The sequence below is a fragment of the Malaclemys terrapin genome, chromosome 7 (assembly GCF_027887155.1).
Source record: "Malaclemys terrapin pileata isolate rMalTer1 chromosome 7, rMalTer1.hap1, whole genome shotgun sequence".
NCBI lineage: Eukaryota > Metazoa > Chordata > Testudines > Emydidae > Malaclemys > Malaclemys terrapin.
Window position 1 is genome coordinate 87,146,134 of NC_071511.1, and position 13,692 is coordinate 87,159,825.

At 45.6% G+C, this 13,692-nt stretch overlaps 1 protein-coding gene across 8 annotated transcripts in view; it reads left to right on the forward strand.

Moving 5' to 3' along the window:
- Positions 1 to 4,867: 4,867 nt before the first annotated feature.
- LRRC20 (leucine rich repeat containing 20) overlaps positions 4,868 to 13,692 on the forward strand; it is a 186,207-nt gene continuing 177,382 nt past the window's right edge. For 7 of the 8 annotated variants that reach the window (XM_054033573.1, XM_054033575.1, XM_054033578.1 and 4 more), the window contains exon 1: positions 4,868 to 5,487. In XM_054033573.1, coding sequence (XP_053889548.1) covers positions 4,939 to 5,487 — 549 coding nt within the window. In that variant the 5' untranslated portion in view covers positions 4,868 to 4,938. Of the gene's footprint in view, positions 5,488 to 5,510; positions 5,572 to 13,692 lie in introns of those variants that run through there. The other variant, XM_054033579.1, reaches the window with a different exon arrangement.

Below are 13,692 nucleotides of genomic sequence, written 5' to 3' on the forward strand. Positions count from 1 at the left end.
TTGAGAGATTACTCCAGTGATAAGCAGAAATAAAAAGCACACGTAGCAGGAAAGGAGCCTCCTGAAATAATGGCTCCAGGCAAGGAAGAAACATGAAATAGTAATTGCCACTGTCTAACAGAATGATGAAAAGATAAGTCAAGGGCACTCTCCCAGAAACAAACAGGGCAGTTCGCAGGGACCTCCACTCCTGTTTTCTGAACTGGTAATTTTTAAGGGGATCCTTCACCAGGAGGACTGCACATGTAAAGACACCTCTGAATGCAAAGGAGTTAAACACTGGATCAATTCAAAACATTCCCAGAAACCTTCTACAGAAGGAAGTTATTAAAGGCAGGACCCCCTCTTCATTGTAACAATTTCTGTCAACTTGGGAAAACATCCAATGTCCATGACAGGTGACAAGGTGTAGTTAGTAGTGCTTTAATTTGAAAGCCACCATGAACTCAAAAGGACAGGCAACTGTTTTCAGAAAACAGAAGGGGCTCTGTACAAATGGGATGATCTATCCTAGCTATAGCCTCTGCATCCTCATTCAAAATTCTGTCTTGCCTGTCCTTGGCTTCTACTGGCTCTTGCTGCTCCCTAAACACTGAACTAGGATTCTGTTTTTGTAGATTCCCTGTCCCCTACAGTTGTCCTCAGCCACACTCACAAATGCTAGTCTTCAATACTCTGTTCCTGAGGGCTCTGCACTAGCTCTTAATTTTCCAATATCTGGGATAAACTCTTACCTCTGTCACTTATGAAAAGGACATCATTAATATGAAGTTAGTTTAAAAAATACAAATTTAACAGCAGTCCTACCCTGTGAGAGCCCCCCCTACCAATACTAGGAGTTTTACAATCACATTTTATTTTTAATATAAAAAAATTGTGGGTCTTGCACATCAGTGAGGACAGAGCAACAGGGAAACAGTTAAACAGACTGGACAGAAAGTGCTGTCAGAATGTGCAAAGTAAATAAACTAAACATATAGATTTCCTTCAACCACTAATCTCAGTTATAGTGATTTTAGGGATTACTTACAAGAACAATCAATAAAAAAATTCAGATAGACATGGCTATACATAGAGCATCTTTCTGGAAGGCAACAATTCTAAGGAGCAGGGAACTGGGAGTTGTTTGATTCTATACCTGATTCTGCCACTTATCTCTTATAAAACTGGGCAAGTTACTTAGCCTCATAAGAAAACTGAGGCCCTATCTGTAAAACAGAGATAAATAATACAGTAGTATTTCCCATCTTTGTAATGTACTTTGAGATCCCTGGATGAAAGTTGTTTTAAGTGCAGAGTGATGGCGTTGTCCTGAACACATGATATTTTCGACATCACAATTTGGTACTTGAGTAGACGCTGCCAATTGTAAGACCTAGAACAGGGATATCAGAGACAAACCAGATCTGGATAAACTAGCAGTGTAGTGTCTGCTTGTAGTACAATGGGCTCAATCTAGTGCCATAAGTCCTTCACTTCCTTGAGTGATACATTTAAAAGCAGCCAGATGTAGCTACCACCGATTTATTCGTAACCTTTATATTCAAATATTGCATTAAAATAAAACCATCAAGAACACTCTGGATGGAGGGAGGAAAAGAATCTGAACTGTATTAAAAATAACTTAGCATTAGTACTGTTCTGTGTCCATGGATTTGACTCTGTAAAGTTTAAATGAAGTCCTAAATATTAACTATTACTATAAAAATTAACTCAAAACATTAACTCAAACTTAACATTATTTCTTCTTTTAGTTTCCCAGTATGGATCAACAATTCTCATTCTGAACCACTCACTAAACTGTCACACCTACCACTGAACCAAGGGCATCATTCCATGTGGCTTGTTGCAGGAGCCACATGAGGTAGAAGGAATTTTCTACTATTTTTTTAATTCAAATATTTTAGAGTAGGGAAGTTCATTTTTGAGGTCCATCTCTGTTTCCCCCTCACTCCCACTTTGATTTAATTAAACCTTTCTCTCCTCCCACCTTCTATTTTCATCATTCCCTTTCCCATTTCTTCTGTGCAGCTCTCCTATTTATTTAATTATGTCTCTTCCTTGTTGTGGGATTCTGGGATCTCCCAATGAAGACATTCTAAATGTTACTTCTTCCCTGAATACGCCAGGCTGAGAAGGTGGAACATAGCTCCCTCTATAACCCCATCAAGGCACAAGCAAGGACAGCTCTCCTCCACACTCCAAGTTCTACAGCATCCAACACCCTTTGTACCTCTCTTATTCCTATTTATAATATTCTGCAGAAGGAGCAGCAAACAGATTCTGGTCAGTTTCATTCTAGTGCTTCTGAGCAGCAGCAGTACCAGTGTGAAGCTCCCATGGGGTATTCTCACCCCAGAATCATTTTAAAACGTAGACTAATTAAGGAAAAATAGGAACAAAGTCCTGCAACCCTACCCTTAACACAACAGAACCCCATTGTAAACTAGTATAAGCCTGTGAGGTCAGGTACTCCAGTCCTTTACCTTCTCAAAAATTGTATCATTTTGTGAAGTTTTTAAAATCATCATCACCTGTGACTATTTTAAAGATTTGACACCACCAGCATGATACATTCTACAATGTCACACCAAATAAGGATTTCACAACCTATAGTAGATTCAGAACATGTATTTAGGTTCCATGCATTTATTAATATTGTGTCCCTTTTACCCAGCTTCTTTATCACATTCTGCACATACTTCTAATAATAGTTATTTTTTCTGTCATTTACAGATTACCTTCAATGGCAAGCCACCTCCTGCCAACACAGAATACGTAACAGAAGCAAGACCCCACTTAATACCTTAATAGCCAGAAAGATTTTAAAATACCTAATATGGAGAAAGAACAAGTGCAATGATGGAAGTCCATTACACAGGAGGATGCAGCAATATTACACATGGCCTGTAAAATGCACACACCACTAGAACTGTATTTGCTACTTTCTGACAGCCACAGAAAAGTCACACTAGTGTTTACATTTTTATAGCCATCTGCAAAGTGAGCAAGTGAAGTAGTAGGTCAAGAGACAGTGGAGGATAGGCCTGCTTCTTTAGCAGATATCAACAACATACATACAAACCTACCCACACCCAGCAGAGAAAAGTTACGGACACAAGAAAAATAGGATAGAGCAATGATGTGGAATTCACATGTTCACATGATCTGCATAATTTGTAACAATGAAAGGGCAAACATCATCCAGTTTAAGAGGAATAGAAGCAATCCTGAGTCTAAACTGAAGTGGAAATGAGGTTTGGGCTTTGGGAAAACTATACCGCAAAAAATCCAGCAGGTTCTCAACCCTGAATATTTTTGTTTTAGCCCTGCATGACCATAAGGAAAATTAGGATAGAGTTTCACTAATAATTTCTTTCCACATATTTTACCACTGATCTAAGCCAGGAACCAGGGCACTATTTTTAAAGCAACCCTGAAAACTACTGTGAAATGACTGCTTGGCTATTTAATAAAACAACTTTGCAGACTGAAATATCTGTGAGTGCTTCCCCAAGAGCTCCCCCCCCCCCCCCCAACAAAGTCAATATTTTGCTCAGAAATCCTGTCTGTATGCACATCAGCTTCTACCGTTCATGCAATGTTCAAGTCATGTAACATCACGGGACTTACTGTTAATTGATGTTTATTTGGGGTGGTGGGGAGGAATTATTTCATGGGTCAGCCTGGTCTTCTGGGAGATGACAAAGTTAAGCTTTAGTTTTTTAAATACAAATAGGATCTCTGGTGCTCCTATGCCTGGATTCCTATTTAGCAATTTTATTAATAAAGTCAACAAGAGCAGCAGGCATATCAATAGGTTAATGCAAGCCTTGTTGTCCAAGAACAGACCTAAATGGAGGTTGCTGCAGAGTCTACATCCGTGTTAGTCTACAGTGCAAAGTTAGCACTTCCTTAAACTGAGCCCTCCACGCTGGCTGATGCATTTCTTTAGTCAGAGCTAAAAGAATCCCAAGCCCCCTTAATAACGGCCAGGGGTTGGCTCCACACTGGGGGCGTTCCGAGTTCTCGGTGGAGTTCATGTTTCTCTCCCTGCTGCAGCTGCTGGAGAATTCCCCCTAGTCCCCCTCTCCTATTGTGCAACCGTCACGGGCTTGTCCTAGACTCTTAGGCCTTGTTTACAAATATCTCACCGCTAGCCCCACACCAAAAAGGGAGAAGGAGCTTGGGGCCCAGTGCAACTGGCTCCAGACCCAGCATAAACTCCTTCCCTCCCCTCCATCCTTCCTTCCAAAATAAAAGCCAAAGATTACAAATACATACCGAGGGGGGGAAAGGCCCTATTCGTGCTGGAGTCTCTCCTCCCCGCTTTGTACAGCGATCTCTGGTGCACCTATTTCTCTTTGCTCCCCAACAAAGCCTCTAGTCCTGTATAGCACTCCTATACCCCTTTGCTTTGAGGACCCGAGGAACACGGTAGAAATCAAGCAACCCCATAGGTGAGGTCCCCACCGCACAAGGAGTAATAAAGCTGAGTGCTTCAGAAAAAGTGAGGGTCGCGCCTACTCCACATATGACTGACTATCTACACTTTCCCACACGTTCTCCCCTTCAATTGCACCCACTATAGCATTAATTGCATGCACTTCTCTGCAAATTCCCCTCCCCCATTTAATTGCATGCGCTTTCCACGCTCCCCCGCCCCCATTAAAACTGCCAGCTGTGTAACGTTAATTGCATGTACTTTGCTACATCTCTATTCTCTCCCTCCCGTTAATTGCATGCACGTTTCCCCGCAGTTGGTTGCACAGAGCCCCGAGTGGTTGCCTGCAGTGAGGAGACTGGTGCGTGTACTGATGGAGGCCTTGGCCTGGCCACAGGGGCAGCTGGGGGTGCTCTTTACCTCCAGGAGTGGTAGAAAACAGGGTCCCCCCGGGCGTGGTGCAATAGTCATGAGGTAGCTGCGTGGCGTCGCTGATGGGCACCGTCCTGGTGGGGATGGCCCGGCTCTGGCTGTGCTGGTGGCCGCCGGAGGAGGACATCTCCCTGCTCTATTGTCCCGGCTGCTGGGGGAGGGAAGGGGGCAGAGACGCTGAAGGAGGAGGTGGTGGAGGCGGCGGCGCTGGACTCACTCCGGGGGCGGGGGGAGGGCAGCAGCCGCCTCTCTTCTCCGGTTCCTCGGCACTTTCTCTCGGTCCACCGCCTCCACCGCCACCTTCTCCCTCGGCCTCCGCCAGCAGCAGGAAACCCGGGGCGGGGGCCGACGGCCGAGAAGGGAGGGGAGGGGCCGGACGTGCGGGGAGGAGCAGCCCGGCGGGTGGGGGCGGCCTGTGGCAGCTGCCGCTGCGCGAGCTGGTGGGGCCGTTCCGGGCACGCGGCTCTGCGCCCCCCCAGCGTTTTGTGCCACCCGCTCCTCGGGCCCAGCGGGGAGGCGACTCGTCCCCTTGTACACAGGCCGCGCCAACTGGGACTGCGCCCCGGCTCGCGAGCTGCTCGGATCTCCTGGGCCAAGCTCGCCGGAGGGCCGTACGTAGTGCTGGCAACATGCTTGGGACACACGTGTGTGTTCAGTACACCATGTGCATGCTGGGTGCACCGATCTACGTGCAGGTTCGGGTTGGTGTGCACGTGCCTGTGGTGCAACAATGCCTTGCAGGGCTCGCTTTTATTTTATTTGTACACCGATTACTAACGGTGCCTAATGTACTCTACAGACATAAAAAAGAGACAGTCGCTGCGTTGGGGGGTTGACAATCTAGATTTCTGACCTGGTGCGAGGAGTGAGAGTGACGGGGAGGACAAGGGATGCAAAAAAATAAGGCCAAGAACATCTAATAAAATAAGTACTGTACCATATATAGCAACAGAGCTCTATGCCTATTTTTTGTAACATGGGATTAAATAATAAGGAATTGGAACTTCTCTAAAGAAAATACATGTTACTCCTAAGCGGTGGTTGCTCTTAACAAGGTGTTGCTGTGAACAAGCATCTGCTTACTGTGGTTCGGTTAGATAATGGCGCCCACATACGTAATTTAAACACAGCGCTCTGGAGATAAACTATATAGCATAAATGACTAATATTTGGATTTTTTTAGTCTAAAGTTCCTATCAAAATATACCATGATATTGTCTCTAAAAGCGACTTGGATTTTTTTTGTCCTTGCTTTATATTTTCTGTCTGGAGTCTCAATTCTCTTTCTGTTTTTCTAGACTTTCATTTTAAGTATTGTCTCTGCCTCTTTCTACATCTTCATCCACAAAATGGCATTGATTGTGCTAGTGCTATTTTGTAACCCAAAGTACCATGAAACTGGCTTTCTTGCAATATTTTGCTGTAGTGCTGTTATTTTTATTAACTGTCAGGGTAATTAGGGCAACTTTATTATCATTACCATACTTATATGCTGATTTGTTCAGTAAAATGCCTAAGGACAAGTTTCAGAGGGGTAGTTGTGTTCGTCTGGATCCGTAAAAAGCGACAGAGTCTCCTGTGGCACCTTATAGACTAACAGATGTATTGGAGCATAAGCTTTCGTGGGTGAATACTCACTTCATCAGATACATGTAGTGGAAATTTCCAAGAGGCAGGTATAAATATGCAGGCAAGAATCAGTCTAGAGATAACGAGGTTAGTTCAATCAGGGAGGATGAGGCCCTCTTCTAGCAGTTGAGGTGTGAACACCAACGGAGAAAAAACTACTTTTGTAGTTGGCTAGCCATACACAGCCTTTGTTTAATCCTGAGCTGATGGTGTCAAATTTGTAAGTGAACTGAAGCTCAGTAGTTTTGCTTTGAAGTCTGGTCCTGATGTTTTTTTGCTGCAGGATGGCTATCTTTAAATCTACTATTGTGTGTCCAGGGAGATTGAAGTGTTCTCCTACAGGTTTTTGTATATTGCCATTCCTGATATTTGACTTGTGTCCATTTATCCTTTTATGTAGGGACTGTCCAGTTTGGCCAATGTACATAGCAGAGGGGCATTGCTGGCACATGATGGCGTATATTACATTGTTGGACGTGCAGGTGAATGAACCGGTGATGATGTGGCTGATCTGGTTAGGTCCTGTGATGGTGTCGCTGGTGTAGATATGTGGGCAGAGTTGGCATCGAGGTTTGTTGCATGGATTGGTTCCTGAGTTAGAGTTACTATGGTGTGGTGCGTGGTTGCTGGTGAGAATATGCTTAAGGTTGGCGGGTTGTCTGTGGGCGAGGACTGGCCTGCCTCCCAAGGCCTGTGAAAGCGAGGGATCATTGTCCAGGATGGGTTGCAGATCACTGATGATGCGTTGGAGAGGTTTTAGCAGAGGACTGTAGGTGATGGCCGGTGGAGTTCTGTTGGTTTCTTTCTTGGGCTTGTCTTGCAGCAGGAGGCTTCTGGGTACACTTCTGGCTCTGTTGATTTGTTTCCTTATTTCGTCATGCGGGTATCGTAGTTTTGAGACTTTGTGAAGATCGTGTTGGTCTCTGTCTGAGGGGTTGGAGCAAATGCGGTTGTACCTCAGCGCTTGGCTGTAGACGATGGATCGTGTGGTGTGTCCGGGATGGGAGCTGGAGGCATAAAGGTAGGCATAGCGCTCGGTGGGTTTTTGGTATAGGGTGTTGTTAATGCGACCATCACTTATTTGTACCGTGGTGTCTAGGAAGTGGACCTCCTGTGTAGATTGGTCCAGGCTGAGGTTTATGGTAGGGTGGAAGCTGTTGAAATCGTGGCGGAATTCTTCCAGAGTCTCCTTCCCATGGGTCCAGATGATGATGAAATCATCAATGTAACATAGGTAGAGAAGGGGCATAAGTGGACGAGAGCTGAGGAAGCGTTGTTCCAGGTCAGCCATAAAAGTATTGGCATAATGTGGGGCCATGTAGGTGCCCATAGCGGTGTATAAGGACAAGTTAATTGCTATCAAACTACACTGCATATTTTGTAATTCTTGCAATCTATATCAGGTTTAATTCAGAACAACCAAGCTCTGGGGTTGGATGCCTCAGGAGATAAGAAGTTAAACCTTTCATCTCCTGACCACTGGTTGAAATTTAGCTTACATTTGTAATATGAAAGTAACGAGCGACGACAATTCGTGTGACCTGTGTGAAATGAGCAGGTGGTCTCTATTTCCTAGTGGACAGTGTCTACATCCTAAAGGAATACATAGCTGTGCCACTCATTAGAACCCTTGGTAGTAGTGTTAGAAGAGAAGCTAATGATTCACCAGGCATGGAGACTGAACTACCTTCACCATTAAGGCTTGGCAAAATTTTCATATTGTAACTATGTCTGAACACAGTTGTCAACACTGGTAGCTGAATAGGAACTGAACACAGTGGTTAGCCAGTGGGCCACTGAACACCATTTGTTGTAGTATATAGACTCCCAAACTCTGTTCAGCCCTCATTCAGCTAACATGGCTACTGCCAACCCTGTTCAGAAACGGTACAATTTCATAGTGTTGACAAGGCTGTAGAGATGCAGATGATAGTTAAAACGCATTTATGGAGCAAGATTTAGAAGCTTGTACTGTCACTGCCTATGCTGAATTTTCCTGTGGAAGAATCAGTCTATCTTTCATGAGCAGTAAATTCACTTTAAAAAAAAGGGGCAGTAAATGGGAATACACCAGAGGCAGGATGTCTAGCCCCTAGGTAAAATATACTTTGTATCACACACAACAGTAAATGTTCAAGCTAATGGACTATGATGTCTTTTCTTCCCTCCCACAAATTTTCCTCTATTTTATCACAATAGCACTCTTAATTTGTTGGACGTGGAGGTACAATATACACTTTATTATTGTATTTTAATAAGCAAATTACAGTAAAGAATTAAAATATTGTGTGAATGTAGTGCTGGAGAAATGTGGCCGTCTATTTCAGTTTCTCAGGAGAGGTGGGGCCTCCAAGGTGAACTCATTACAGAAACATGAATGACCTCCCCTTCAGGGGAGGGGTGGGACCACCAGGAATCAGAAGTCAGTTAAATAGGGGGGACAGATGAAAATTGCAGAGATGGGAATGAGAGCAGACAGACAGTAATAGGACACTGCTGTGACATGTGGCAGGCTGACCTACATGGAAGCTGATTTGCTGTTTTTAGCCCACAGAATGGGTACTGCCTGAGCATTGACAGAATAAGATTTGCTCACTGTCCTGTCAGTGTTTCACCCCTCTTGTTGCCAAAAGAAAAAAGGGGAGATACCTCATGGTTAATCATAAACCAGTCTCTCTCACTAAACAATCAAACTGATAGCAAGAAACCTAAACCCCAATTACAGGGCAGGTTTCGGAGTGGTAGCCGTGTTACGAGGAGTCCTTATGGCACATTAGAAACTAACAAATTTATTTGGGCATAAGCTTTCATGGCTTAGAAGCCATTTCATCAGATGCATGGAGTGGAAAACACAGTAGCAGGTATGTATATACATAGAACATGAAAAGATGGGAATTGCCTTACCAGGTGGGGGGGTGTCAAGGTTCCTTCCCCACTCTGAACTTTAGGGTACAGATGTGGGGACCTGCATGAAAACCTCTAAGCTTAACTACCAGCTTAGATCTGCTTTTGCTGCCACCAACCAAGTGATTTATGAGTTATTTGGGAAACTCTGTCTTCCCCCCCAAAAAACCTTTCCCTCCCTGGATAGCCTTGAGAGACTGCTCCACCAATTCCCTGGCGAACACCGATCCAAACCCTTGGATCTTAACACAAGGAGAATTTAACCATTCCCTCCCCCCCCCCCCCCCATTTCCCCCACCAATTCCTGGTGAGTCCAGATCCAATCCCCATAGATCTTAAAACAAGGAAAAATCAATCAGGTTCTTAAAAAGAAGGCTTTTAATTAATTAAAGAAAGGTAAAAATCATCTCTGTAAAATCAGGATGGAAAATAACTTTACAGGGTAATCAGATTCAAAGAGCCCAGAGGAACCCCCTCTAGTCTTAGGTTCAAAGTTACAGCAAACAGAGGTAAACACTCTAGCAAAAGGTACATTTACAAGTTGAGAAAACAAAGATAAATCTAACGCGCCTTGCCTGGCTGTTACTTACAAGTTTGAAATATGAGAGACTTGTTCAGAAGATTTGGAGAGCATGGATTGATGTCTGGTCCCTCTTAGTCCCAAGAGCGAACAACCCCCCAAAACAAAGAACACAAACAAAAGCTTTCCCCCCCACCAAGATTTGAAAGTATCTTGTCCCCTTATTGGTCCTTTGGGTCAGGTGTCAGCCAGGTTACCTGAGCTTCTTAACCCTTTACAGGTGAAAGGATTTTGGAGTCTCTGGCCAGGAGGGATTTTATAATATTGTACATAGGAGGGCTGTTACCCTTCCCTTTATAATTATGACAGGGGGTCAGTCTAACGAGACAATTGTACCCATTTTATTGAGAGGAAAATAACAGGGTGGGAAATTATGTTCTTATCTACTGTCTCTATTTAATAATTGCTTATAAGAAGTTCAAAGGTATAAGGGAAAAGCAGATTGATATTTAGAGGTTTAAGAGAATATCCAAGACTGTAACTGTATTTTAATATTATATGAGATATTTTGAGAAGTGAACATAAATAAGACTGTGATTGAACAGTGATATGCTGCATCTTTAATTGGTGTTTCTGTCTCTTTGGCCTCCCTGCAGGGGAACCATACAGCAGGCGCCAAGAAAAGGGTATTTTTTGCAGACCCTTCTAGGAAGTTTAGGGTTACAGATGCCCCCTGACTTATGCAATCGTTCCGTTCCTTACGTAACTCGAATTTTGTGTAAGTCGGAAACGTATACCCGTACGTTATGCAAAAATTTCCGCAACTCGAAAATCCTATTTCTGGTTTATGGAACTTTTTCCCGTAAGTGCGAATTTGCGTAAGTTGGGTCTTGCATAACCCGGGGAGCATCTGTATATCATTGGAGGTTTCCCCTTTTCATCATTTGTGCATTGTTATGCTGATGAACCCTCAGGTCTTTGGGAGGATCTTTTGTGTACTGATTGCACTGTAACAGGGTAGTTAGTCCTTTAGGAGATGGAGGGCTAGGGGCCAGCCAACCCTGGTTACAGAAAGAGGCACACCTGTGAGAGATTAGCTGTTTCTTCATAAAGTACAGCAGGAAGCTACACTGAAGGGTTCGAAGTTCAGAAATTTCAGGGAGTGAGAGAGGCTCATGAAAGGAAGATCCTAGGACTTTAGAAAACAGAAAGTTGAAGCTTCTGCTAGGTAGGATCTCAGAGTGGCCTACCAAAGCAGGAATAAGTGTGGGAAGGAAAAGGTTTAGAGTAACCTAATAAGAGGGGGAAAGTATGGCTTAAGGCAGGGGTCTCAAACTCAGATGACCTCGAGGGCCACATGAGGACTAGTGCATTGGCCCGAGGGCCGCATCACTGACACCCCCCACTTCCCTGAAATCCTCACTCCAACTCTGCGCCCTCCCTGCCCCCAGGGGATGCAGGAGGGCTGTGGGATGTGGTGGTGGCTTAGGGCTGGGAGTTGAGGTGCAGGAGGTGTGCAGGGTACGGCAGGGAATTGGTGTATGGGGTGCAGGGTGCTGCGGGGGCTCGGCAGGGAGTGCAGGAGATGTGCAGGGTGTGGCAGGGGGTTCAGGGCAGAGAGTTGGGGTGAGGGGTGCAGCAGGGGATGAGGGGTGCAGCGTGTGGCAAGGGGCTTCAGGCAGGGGCTTGGGGTGCAGGAGGAGTGAGGGGTGCAGGGTATGGCAGGGGGCTCCGGGCAGGGGGTTGAGGTGCAGAAGGAGTGCGGGGTATGGGCTCTGGCCCGGCGCTACTTACCTAGAGCTGATCCAGGGTGGCAGCGCCGCGCACCGCAGCCAGGGCAGTCCCCAGCCCCGCTCCACTCTGCTCCGCTCCAGGAAGCAGCTGGAGTCCCTTGCGGGGGGGGGGGGAAACGGCACCAGGTGCTGCTCTTGCTGCTCCTCCAGGTACCTCCCCCAAAGCTCCCATTGGCCGCGGTTCCCAGTTCCCGGCCAATGGGAGCTGCAAGAGTACGGAGCCCTCTACTCGCCTCCCACCCCCCTGCCCAGGGCTGCAGGGAATACAGTAGTTCAGACGCTTCAGGGAGCGGTGCGGGGCTCGTGGTGGCATGGGGTAGGTGGGGGGGGGGGGGCGTAGGGAGCTTGGCAGACCGCACAAAAGAACCCCACGGGCCACGTGTTTGAGACCCCTGGCTTTAGGTGACCAGACAGCAAGTATGAAAAATCAGGACAGGGAGTGGGGGGTAATAGGCACCTATATAAGACAAAGCCCCAAATATCAGGACTGTCCCTATAAAATTGGTACATCTGGTCACCCTATCTTTGAGTTTTATTTTGAAGCTTATTTTATATATATAAACTTGTTGGACTCTTAAGAATGGGTGATGGATGAGACAGTGTGTGTAGAGTTCAAGGAAGCCCTGGAGAAAGGGTAACCCTAAGCCTACCTTATTTTCTATTTCAAGTTTCCAAATAGAGAACATGGCTGGGGCAGTGGTAGGAGACTGGAGGTGTGTGTGTACTGGGAGGGGGCATTGAAGGGATACCTATGGCCTCACACCTGAGATAGGGGACGGCGGGGGTCAATGTTGCACTTTCTGTCAGGGTGACTGGTGTAGCCTGGGATGCAGCGCCAGCCTGCCAGTCAGTGCCTCCCTGTGGGCTTTCTCCAGATGAGGAGCTGGGGCCTGGCCCTGTCACCCCTCCTGTTCAGGTTTTGAGGTACAGCTGAGAGGAGCTTGGCAGCTCTACTTACCTGGCAGACTGGCCCAGGGTGGGTGGGATCAAGCAGATGCAGGGGAGAGACCAATCAGTGTGCAGAGATGGCTCTTTCTGACCTACCATATCTGCTCCACAAGGAAAGATCCTGAACAATACCTCTTATTTGAAAAATCTGTCTGGACAGAAATGGGCAGACCGAACAAGAGGTCATGTGTGGGAAAACCCAGATGTATGGTAACCCTAGGCAGGCTGACTATAGTGTGAACTAAAGGTTGACGTGTGTGTGCATGCATAGCAGCAAGTTGGCCCCATGACATGCACAAATTGAAACTATGCAGAACCTAGGGCTTGACTTTTGTCCTCCTGTAGTGCCTTTCACCTGAGGCTCTCCAAGTGGGTTCTACAACTCGGCAAACTAAGACTCCTATCCCCCAGATGAGTTACACAGGTTGAAGAATAGACTATCCTCTTAGAGAGGGGGAGTGATTTGGCCAAGGAGCTACAGTGAGTAAGTGACCAATGTAGGAATAGACCCCTCAAATCTATCTAATAATAATAAAAATACCTAGTTCAGAGGCAACAGTATCACCCAGCAGATTGGTGGCAGAGTTGAGAATAAAACCCAGCTCTTCAAAATCCCAGGCCTACGCTCTACTGATGAGGTCATAATACATGTAATATAATCTAGTTTTCCTCAGTATCACTCTGATCTATCTATATTTTCTTCCTGTCTATAGTGTTTCTGTTTAGTCTTTCACATTTCTAATGACCCATCACTGTAGTATCTGGGAGTCCTGTGCTTTAGGCACAAGACCATTCTATGGAACTTTACAAGAGGCTGGTTTAGTGATCTAATGAGACCAGTACACCCTAGTTACAGGGGATCTCTCTCACTACCCAATCATGTATAGCGATTCCTGTGAACCACAAGAAGCCTGATTAGCCCAAAATATCTGAAAATCCAAAAAGTTGAATGAGACTTGTACATCTTAATTACAGGGGGATCTCTTTAATGAGCCAGTCAAATGCCCCAGTTTCAAGACAGG